At 39.5% G+C, this 11,208-nt stretch overlaps 1 protein-coding gene across 1 annotated transcript in view; it reads right to left on the bottom strand.

Annotated features, from left to right (window-relative positions):
- CEP128 (centrosomal protein 128) overlaps positions 1-11,208 on the bottom strand; it is a 446,899-nt gene that overhangs the window by 391,954 nt on the left and 43,737 nt on the right. Inside the window, exon 7 of the mRNA XM_030884984.2 lies at positions 7,813-7,929. Coding sequence (XP_030740844.1) covers positions 7,813-7,929 — 117 coding nt within the window. The remainder of the gene's footprint in view (positions 1-7,812; positions 7,930-11,208) is intronic.

Raw genomic sequence — 11,208 nt, 5'->3', positions numbered from 1 at the left:
CGGCTATCAAAAAGTATAGCATCTGGGGTCTTAAAGGCTTGAAGGTAATCAAGCGGCCATCAAGCTCAGAAGCAACAAAGCCCACATGGAAGACGCACACCAGCCTATGCAACCACGAGGTGTCGAAGGGATCAGGTGTAAGGCATCATCAGAACAAAAAATCTTAATAAAGATGGGCAAAGATATTCATAACAGATAAATTTAAGAAAACACAAAGATGAGGTAACGCTTTATACCCATTCAAACCCCAAAACCAAACTAACTGCTATGGAGTCAATGCCAACTCAGAGGAACCCTATATGGCAGGGTGGAACGGCTCCTGTGATGTCCGAGACACTAACTGTTGATGAGAGTGCAAAGTCCCATCTCTGTAGCCAGCAGACTGCAAACATGAAAAAGAATTGTAGCCACAGCTGTCAGTGAGAATAGGAGTGAAACCACTGCTGATGGAAATGAGAAGTGTGAAGACCTTTTAGAAAAATAGTCTGGGGACACCTACTATCAAAGATTCAATCTATGAAAAAATATTTTTACAAAAGCTAATTAGAGAAATCTTCACACGGGATTGGTGATTGAAAGACAACAAAAGAGGGGACAAGGTAGGGCTGCAAAAAGTAGATGAAAAACTCCATTATCTTGTCATTCAATTTCTCCAAGGTCTAATATGTACTCATGTTAAAAAAATACGTGTGTGTGTGTGTGTGTGTGTGTGTGTGTGTAGAGAGAGTGAGAGACAGACAGACCCATTTGATTGCACTTGGTGCATAATGCATTTTTTACAAATTGAAGATTTCTGGCACTCCTGCATTGAACAAGTCTATCAGCACCAGTTTTCCAACATATGTGCTCACTTCTTTCCTCTTGGTCACATTTTGGCAATTCTCACAATAATGTCAAGCGTCCATAATGCTACTAAACACTTAATAGGCTACAGTATAGCACTCACATCCTTTTTATATGCATTGGAAAACCAGTATATTTACATGTAAAGGCATCTCTCGGAAACACTGCCGGTCAGTACACACATACACAGGGAGAGGGACAGAGACACAGGCATACTTCAGAAACATATTGTCAGTTCTGCTCCAGACTACTGCAATAAAGCAAGTCACACAGACTTTACGGTTTCCCAGTGCATAGAAAAGTATGTTTACATGGTACTGTGGTACTCAATGGTGGTCACTGAGTCGGCTCTGACTCATGATAAGCTTATTATAGCAGAGCAAAACACGGCCCAGTCCTATGCCATTTTCTTGGTCATTGGTAATAAACAGATTGATAGACAGACAGGTAGGCAAGTAGATAGAGATATGTAGATATCTATCTGTGATACTTTAAAGCACAAAGGAAAACATACATATAAGCTAGATTAAAAATACTGATTATCACTTTTTTAGGGAGCCAAGAAATTGACTGAGGAGAGAAAGAGAAGAAAATAAAATTATTAGGTGATATATAGATGGACAGACCGATGGCATGAACCTTTAAAGAAGAGAGTTTCTGTGGGCATTTATGATATGCCCACATTTACTTATATATTTTTATAATATGTCCTATATACTATACATTGTGTAATATATAATACAGATTCATATATTCATATAGTACTTATACCAAATATTAAATGGAAATGTTAAAATAAGCACATGAGAAATAAAACCAGCTAAACATAGTAACAAAATAACACTAATATGGCCACTAATGCACTTATAAATTTTTTTCATAATTGCACTTTCTCAGAGGAACCCTGGTGGTGTATGGATTATGCATTAGACTGCTAACTGCAAGTTCAACAGTTCAAACCTACCAGCTGCTCCCCTGAAGACAGATAGGGCTTTCTCGGCCATCAAGCTCAGAAGCAACAAAGCCCACGTGGAAGAAGCACACCAGCCTATGCAACCACGAGGTGTTGAAGGGATCAGGTGTAAGGCATCATCAGAACAAAAAATCTTACCATAGTGAATGATGGGGGGAGTGCAGAGTGGAGATCCAAAGCCCATTAGTAGGCCACTGGAGATCCCCTTGCAAAGGGGTCTTGGGGAGGAGATGAGCCAGTCAGGGTGCAATGTAACAACGATGAGAAATACAACTTTCCTCTAGTTCCTAAAGGTTTCCTCCCCGCTCCCTCTACCATGACTCGAATTCGACCTTGCAAGTCTGGCTAGACCAGAGGAGGTACACTGGTACAGACAGGAACTGAAAATACAGGGAATCCAGGGAAGATGAGCCCTACAGGACCAGTGGTGTGAGTGGCGAAACAGGGAGGGTAAAGGGAGAATGGGTAGGAAAGAGGGAACTCATTACAAGGAACTATATGTGACCTCCTCCCTGGGGGACAGACAACCGAAAAGTGGGCGAAGGGAGACATCGGACAGGGCAAGATATGACAAAATACCAATTTATAAACTATCAAGGGCTCATGAGGGAGGGGGGAGCGGGGAGGGAGGGGAAAAATGAGGACCTAATGTTGGGGGTTTAAGTGGAGAGAAAATGTTTTGAGAATGATGTGCAAATGCGCTTTACATAATTGATGTGTGTATGGATTGTGATAACAGTTGTATGAGCCCCTAATAAAATGTTTTTAAAAAATGAAAAAAAAAATGATGGCAACATATGTACAAATATGCTTGATATATTTAATGTATGGATTGTTATTAGAGCTGTAAGAATAAAAAAGAGCTGAAATAACCCCCCCCCAAAAAACAAAAAAAAAAGAGTTACAGTCTCAGAAACACACAGGGCTGTCCTGCCTTGCCCTATAGGGTCTCTATGAGTCAGAATGGAATCAGTGACAGTGAGTGTTTTTTGTTTTGGTATACTATGCAGCCAAGTGCCAGAACTGCAAACTGTACAAAGACAAGTATAATGAAAGTGACAACATACCAAGAGATAGCGATTAACAGTAATCATGTAGGAACAAATTGAAAAAACCTCATAAAATATGTATCACCACAAATGTACAAACATAAAATATGTATCACCACAAATGCACAGTGGAAAAAAAACAGTCATCTTTGAAAAAAGAAAGAAAAATAGTCAATGGGATTAACATTTAAAAGAGTATAGTATGGTTCCAAGCAAGCACCAGCTAAGTAGTACAGTATCAGCTTCACCCTGTGAAGAACATGAACACTAGACTAGGAATTTCAGAAGGTTGTTTGGCTACACACATCTTCCTACTCACCAGGCTGGCCATAGTTGTCCAGTTGTGATATAAAGCGCTTTGGACCCTCTGCTGATCTAAGAAGATAAACTTTTCTGTTTTTCACCCTTTTTGCAATTCCTCTCTCCATATGGGCCTAGCAAAGAGGTGAACCCTGGGGCTTCTTCCCCAAGGATTAGAAACTACAGCGCAGGCTCTGAGTGTTCCTTGTTCTGTCTTGATTGTAAAGCTCTGGGATACCTTCTCCTTATCTGGCCCAAGACTACAGAACCGTGGCACAGTGAGACAGGCAGGCTGGCTCCCTGGCCCATGGAGGCAAAGGCCAAGGGACAATGTGCTAGGAGACTGAGAACTAGAGAGAGATTCGGCTGCTGGTTAAGGAGACTAATGACTGCATCCTTACTGTTTGCGGATCCCGACTTGTGGTAACCTATTAACTTCCCTAAGAAGCCCTTTAATTGTGAGTGTTGTCTGTGAGTTCTGTGTGGCCACTGAAGTAATCATCGAGTCCAGCATGGATGCAGTGCGGATCATGGGAGGAACGGTTGGTGTAAGAATAGGTAAAGGAGGATGAACTGTGGAGGTTCATCTGCCCCTGCTTTATAGCAATAGGGAGCCAGAAGAGATCAGATAGGGCCCTTCATTACTGTTTACTGCAGCACCCTCACATACACAAAGCATTTATGTCTTTCCTCTCATGTAATTCTATTGGAGGCAAGGACTAGCGTCAATCTAAATGAAACAGATAGTAAAAGGTAAATCAGAAATTTACAAGATAAAATAGTCAAGCATTAGAAGCATTATCTAAGATTTTAGACAACTGAAAATGCAAGGGAGTTGTGACTTGGGCTCTGATCCCTGAGTCCCGCAGGCCTCCCTCCCTCCCTCTTCTAAATGGAAGTAGCCATCAGAAGGTTATTGTCAAGCTGTTAATCTATGAGTGTTGGCATCGACCAATGGCACTAAGTTTGGTTTGATTTTGGGAGGATGTAGCCTAATATTAAGTAAGCACTTGGATTTTTGTACAGTGGTCCAACAAGGTAAGGCTGACAGATGGTTACAAGCATAACACGATTTGATTTTGATTGGTGCGAGCTCAGTGTATTAGAGTACTCGCCTCTCTTGGAAAAGAGAGAACAAGGTTGTTTCCAAATAACCAAATCAAAAAAAAGGTTGTTTAAAATGTGATATACAAGGTCTAACAATCTCACCAGGTTTTTTAAAATCTGACATTCCAAGGACACAGGCTCAAAAAATGAAGTGGCTTCAGGAGTAAGTCCTTTTACTCAGAGCAGGAGACAAAGAAAAGAATGAGCAATTTTAAAAACTATATGCAAGAAGAGACATTTTTCCCCAACCAATTTACAATGATTCATTCTATGTTTTCAGTTCCAGAGGATCAGAGAGAACTCCAAGAACCCGAGGACCTCATATATGACGAACAAGAAGCAAGGTTAGTCAAGACCACAGATTTCTTCTCTGTTCTGGGACAATACCTAGAAATCTCTGATATTCCTGCAATTCGAAATGAGTTCTCTCAATCGATAGACAACTTTTAAATGCCACAATCTTCCCTAACGTTGACCTCTACAAGAGGAAGACAGGAGGGTGCTGTGACTACAAGTCTATAGGCTCTGGACCCTAACAGACAGGAATAAAATCCAACTCTGATTTGTACTTAATTGCCTCTAGATTCAATTGCTCATCACAACCAGAAATTTAAAATTAAATCAACTACTCTTATCATACAGTACAGGTATTTCCCTCAAGTATTTTGAATATCAAACAGAAAGTGGAGCTTTTGCCCCTTAACATGACCTTTCCAGAAAAGTCGGTGCCACTTAATTTTAGAGTAGGAAAATGCATCAGGTGAGATCATTCCTCCCCAGTCTCTACCATTTAATCTAAAACCACCTTCTAAAAGCTTATGGAGCACTCCCTAAAGTGACAAAATAAGAAATTAAATATTTCTTATCAATAGCGATTTTCTATTGTATTGTCGGAGATTAAATTCCAAATCATAGCTCAAGCTCTCAGTCAAATTGATGATTACAATGCAAATACTCAGGGTCTGGTTTCTCAAGAACAAGGGGGGGAGCAATCTTCCCTTTCTTTGTAATTTTGTGCATTCTGCGGAGAGAAGAATGTAAGTACAGAAAATTTCTCTAATTTTCTTTTGCAAAAAAAGAACAATTGTCTCTTCAGTTCTATTCTTATGATCACAAGATACAATTTGCTTCAAGAAAAAAAATATATTAAAAAATCAAGGATGTTTTTTTAAAAAGAAAGAAAGAAAAGCTACCCACAAGTTGCATCTAATTATTCCACAAAGTATCCACTTCAAAGTTAATTACCAATTAAGAAAGATATACTACCTTTTGTGTAATGGAGGAAAACGGAATTTTAGAAAACAAAAGCTGATTTTTCCATCCATTTTCATTCTAAATTTTAGCGTTACCATTTCTACTCCGGGTTTTCGATCGGCAGTCTCTCTTAATGCATAAAATAAAATTTCTGCCATTTCATAAAGGTTAATGATCTACAAGCACATGAGTACATAAGTTTTAGAGCAAACAATTCCATGAAAATAATACTTCCTTTTCCTTTTAATAATTTGGTTTTCTTGTTTCATAATTATTAGATTTTATAGTAAACAGGGCAACTCGAGACCATATCAATATCCCTTTGCCATCACGTTCCTTCCAACGGCCCCGTCGTGTTTGTGTCCAGGGCTGTAAGTTTTCACAGAGGCGCACCATCACATCTTTCTGCCACAGAACAGCTGCTGGGGTCAAACTCGTGACCTTTAAGTTCGCCATAACCACTCACTCACTGTGCTGCCAGGGGTCTCCTATCAATATGGGTCCAAAAATCTCCGTCACTGCGACGGTGGGGATTCTGACTCACAGCTGCCCGAAAAGCACAGTAGAACGGTCCCTGTGGGTCTCTGAGGCTGTAAACCTTTACGGCACCAGAAAACCTTATCTTTCTCCCAAGGTACCCTGGTGGTTGCAAACTGCTGACCTTCTGCTTAGCAGCCCAACACACAACCCACTAGGCCACCAGAGCTCCTCATATCAATAAATAGAAACAGAGAGAGGGATAAATAAACAAAGGAAAAGGGAGGACTCTTTGTCATAGAATTACAAGTACAAATGTTCCAAATTAGAAGGAACGATGGAATTAGGAAAAATGTCATCTGGTTCTACTTGTAATAGGAATTGTTCAAGGTAAGCCTCAATACTACTAAATAATAATATAACTTAGTGGATGAGAAATAGAATATTTTCAAATCTCAGGGAATCTCCCCATAAAATACTTAATGCGTAATATCCCCATAAAATAATTCGTTCAAAGGAAAACCTAGGAACTCTACAGTGGACAAAGCTGGCAGGCCCCTAACACCACAATTGTTCAGCATTTCCAGCAGTAATGAGACAAATCGACATCACATGCCTGCTGGGAAGAACACATCGCCGACTCTCTGGGTTTCCTGCCAAAGTGCATAGCCTGACTCCAGGCATAAAAAGTCAACAACCGCAAAACAGCATCCCTGTACAAAATACCCGGCCACTATTCCTCACAGTTATCAAGGTCACGAATGACAGAGAGGCCATCTGAAGAACTACTCCAAATTAAAGGAGACGAAAGAAGCACGACAGCCAGATACCCAGCATGGGCCTACATTGTCCCCTGGGCCACTAAAGAGCGTTAGTGGTGAAACTGGAGTAGATTCCATCACATTATTGTACTGATGTTACATCCCTGATTTTGGTCATTATACTGTGATTCTGGAAGAGGATGGTGGTTTGGGGCAACACCGACCAAATTACTGAGAAGCAGAAGTATTTATAGATATCATGTGTTCAACTTACTCACATTCAGAAAACAAAATTACATATATATGGAGAGAGACAAAAAGAATGATAAAGTACTGCAAACTGTGAATGGGGGGGGGGGCATGTAGGTGAGTGATTATATGCACAGAAATTCCATGTTCTAAGGTTTCCACTGAAATTTCAAAACTAAAAGCTTATTTAAATGGCTCTAACCACCCACCATTTTGAATTAGCATAATGATCATCTAGTAGCGAGATTGGAAAACTCTCTCTACTAAGGTCCAGAGTTGACCTTCCGGGCGTTGTGGGCTGTACAACATCTTTCTCAAGTACGTACTCTTGTGCTGTGATAACAGGAGAGCAGACAATGTCTAAGTGACTGGGTGTGGCTATGTTCCAATAACATTTTCTTTACAAAAATAAGTACCAGTAGGCTTTGCCCCAGGGGCCATCCTAGTTCCTGGTCTAGTTCATGCCAGGGGAACTGAAGCTGAACAGTTGTATTTCGGGTCAACATGCTCTGAGCCCATCCCAAGCACTAGGTGCATTGCCATCTTTAATTCATTTATCCTCACACCAGTCTGCAGAGGCAGACACTGTAAATTTTACTGATGAGGAAACTAGTGAAGTTAAGAAACTGTAGGCTCTGGGTCTGAAACCACTAAAACCTGATTCCATAGACAGTATTAACAGCCATTCCACTGGCCTTCCCATGTGTTAAATTACGCTGTTGCAGGTAAAAAATGTTGCACACTGTTTAAAGAGCTACAGAACATTGAGTAACCCTCTGAGGAGGGGATTTTCACAAACCTCCTGTAGCTGCAAGGACATCAGGCCCAGCTGGTCCTGCCGTTTTTCCACCAGTTCTCTCTCGGTGCGCATCTCTCTTTCGATTTCCTGAAGCCGCCGCTCGACCCGGTCTGAAACCTTAACATAAATGCACAGAAGGAAGGTCATTATCAAGCTGCCAGTAAGCAAGAATAAACTTGACTTGGAAGATATTTTACCCGACATGTGCTACTGCTGGAATCAGTTAAGACCGACTTGCTTGTAGAATCCCTTTTAAGGACACTCTATGAAAGACTGGGAGAAAGACGAGGCTTTCTACTCCCCAAAGAGCTAGAGTCTCGGTAACTGCCCACACGGGCAGTTCAACCCTGTCCTACAGGCTCGCTGAGTTGGAATCAAGTATATGAGAGTGAGAGAGTTTTTATATTAAAGCACTAACAACAACAACAAAACCCTGGAGGTCACAAAAGAAAGCAACAGTCTCCAAGTAATCCATATCTAGAAACCAGCAACTGCTTCAAATTTTTCATAGTCTAATATAATAATTCCCTAGGACAGAGGGGAGCGGACAACAGAATTGTCGGGGAATAGATTTATTGGATGGGGTAAGATATGGCAAAACATAATAGTAATATATAATAACAATAAGGACTCCTGGGGGGTAGGTAATGTGGAGGAGTAAGGAGATAAAAGGAGTTCAAGAAGAAAAAAATGTTAGGAAACTGATTGTAGCAGCAACTGTACAACTATGCTTGACCTAACTGAATTATGGATTGTTATGATATCTGTACAAGCTCTCTATAAAAGGATTAATAAAGAAAAGAAAATTAAGTAATCTACTAGAAAGGAGCACCCTCTGGTGACTTACAAGGAAAATACCAATTTTGCCAAATGAATCTACTATCAGATTAATGATAAACTGTCTATTTAGTTGTTTTTCCTTCTAATTATTGACGAGCATGACCTGCCTAGAAAGGTCTTGAAGTTTACATGCAGCGAATAATTAAGAGGTGTTTTCAGTGGTTTGTCGATCTTTTCCACTGTCATCTGCTAAAAATGAACCAGCTGTAAGAGATCAAAACCTAAAGTCAAACCAATTTACCTGGGACTCTCAAAACACACATGAGAGGAATTTTGCCTCTAATGCAAAACTTCTCTACTAAAAGTTCTGAAAACTCAAACATATTCCACTTGTATCATTATAAGTCTTCTAAATAAAAATACACAACTTGATATGCATGCAGTGGGTGCAGGTAACATAGAATATTCACGTTACAGAAACAATAAATATATTCCTGTTATAAGAACTCTTTTGTCACCCATTCTATCTTTGATAGAGAATCAGGAAAAGTCCTAGTTTAGGGTTTTATTGCGGTGATAAAACTCTAAAAAGAAACAAACAAATAAAGCCATCCAGTCCACGCCCACACATAGCAGTCCCCTAGGACAGAGTAGAACTGCCCTGTGTGTTTCCAAGACTGGTTATGGAAGCCGTACGTCTCTCCCACAGAGAAACTGATGGATCCAAGCTGCTGACGTTGTGGTTAGCAGTCCATCGTGTAACACACTACGCCGCCACGGCTCCTATGTGCGCGACAGAAATGTTCTAAAAATTGGGTTATGATGAGGGCTGCAGAAAATTTACTAAAAATCTTTATATACTTAAAGCAGCTGCATTTTATGATAAAATATCTTTTTAAAAAAATATATATCTTAAAAAATGTGTCTTCTCCCAAAAAAACCACTGGCAAAAACATGTTTATTTGAGCAATAAAAGATGAATAAAAATATTCAATTAAAAATAGTAGTTTCTACTCTGTTATAATGCCTATGAGTCTTAGATATACAACTTCTGGTACTTAAAATGGCATTTATTTTTATATTCAAACTGTTACACTAGAAACTGTAAATACTCTTCAACATCATGCTCCTAATTTATCCTAAAATCAATCCTAATATTCTAGTAATCAACTTACTATTGCATCTGAAATGAATATAATTCTCGCTATGGCAGAAAAAAGAATGTTAATTAAGTCAACACTTGAAAAAAAATGAAATTACCTTTTTTGTTCACTCTGAGTATGAACAGTAATAAAGAGCAGTGACTGTCAAAAATAATGATATAGCAGCGGGAGGGGAAAAAAGGAAAACGAGCTGATTCCAGGAACCCAAGAGAAAAGCGAATTTTGGGAATGATGAGGGCAACAAATGTATAGGTGTGCTTTACACAATTGATCTATGTATTGTGATGAATTGTATGAGCCCCAATAAAATGATTAAATAAAAAAAGGAAAGTGAAAAAAAAAAGATATAGACTAAAAAAGTATCTGCCCGTCCAGAGAAAAACACTGTTTTATATAACGTTGTACACTTCAGGTATTTTTCTACGCAAGCTTGTCTGCATGACATTTCTTTAACAAAATCATATATTATACAGTATTTTTTTTATTTTGGCAGTTCAAAAATGTATTATGAATCACAAGTTAATCGATATCATTGCTCTTAACAATTACAGAGTTTTCTGAAAATTTTTAATGTAATTCCATATTAAGGAGCTTTGCTGGTGATGCTAAATAGGTGTTGGACTGCAAACCTCAAGGCCAGCAGTTCAAACCCAGCAGCCACTCTACAGAAGAAAGATGAAGCTGCCTGCTCCCATAAAGCACTGCAGCCTAGGAAACCCTACCCCGGGTTGCTCTGATCTGGAATTTGACTCAATGTCAGTGGGTGCCTACTCTAAATGCTTAGAGAGGTAATAACAAGGAAATTTTAGGTATATAATATTTCTCATTTTGTTTCTTTTAATTCCATACTGACTGATTACTGGGATAACAATTATCTTTTTATTCTTATTATTATGTGCTGTGACAAACCCTACGATATAAAAACCCTCCGAATTCAAGATAAAATCTTTGAAGTGAGATTATTGAATCAATAGGCATTACTAATTTCTGGATTTTTATACAAATCATCTAAAAAGAAAATTCAGGACATCACTTAAGCTGATCAGAAATCACACAACTCATTGGAGAAAACAACGGGCCCAACAGAGGCCAGTTTGCATGCGTTCATTGAAGAAGCATGCAAGGAACACTAACTGTGGGGATAATGGCTGTGGAGTTAGAATGCATAAAGAAGGAACAGCGTAGAAAGCGCAGAATGTTGCTCAGCCTTCTCGAGTGGGCCTGCCTCTTCCTCATTAGCACAATTTCATAACCATATAAGGATAAAATTTAGAACAAGGAAGTAAGCGCGGTAACATTTGATTGGCTGATGTGCCCTATATAAGCTGCAGAAAGACAACAATACAATAGATCTGCCCCATCAGAGCCTGGTCTTGGGATTCTGTGTGCACACGCATTGGTCGGTGGCTCCGTCTCCCTCACTCCCCTGCTGCCGAACCTGTTCCCACAACTA

Source organism: Echinops telfairi, unplaced genomic scaffold, assembly GCF_000313985.2.
Source record: "Echinops telfairi isolate 266 unplaced genomic scaffold, ASM31398v2 ScPeMD7_18;HRSCAF=68, whole genome shotgun sequence".
In the NCBI taxonomy this organism is placed as follows: domain Eukaryota; kingdom Metazoa; phylum Chordata; class Mammalia; order Afrosoricida; family Tenrecidae; genus Echinops; species Echinops telfairi.
This window is presented reverse-complemented; position numbering and strand designations above follow the sequence as displayed.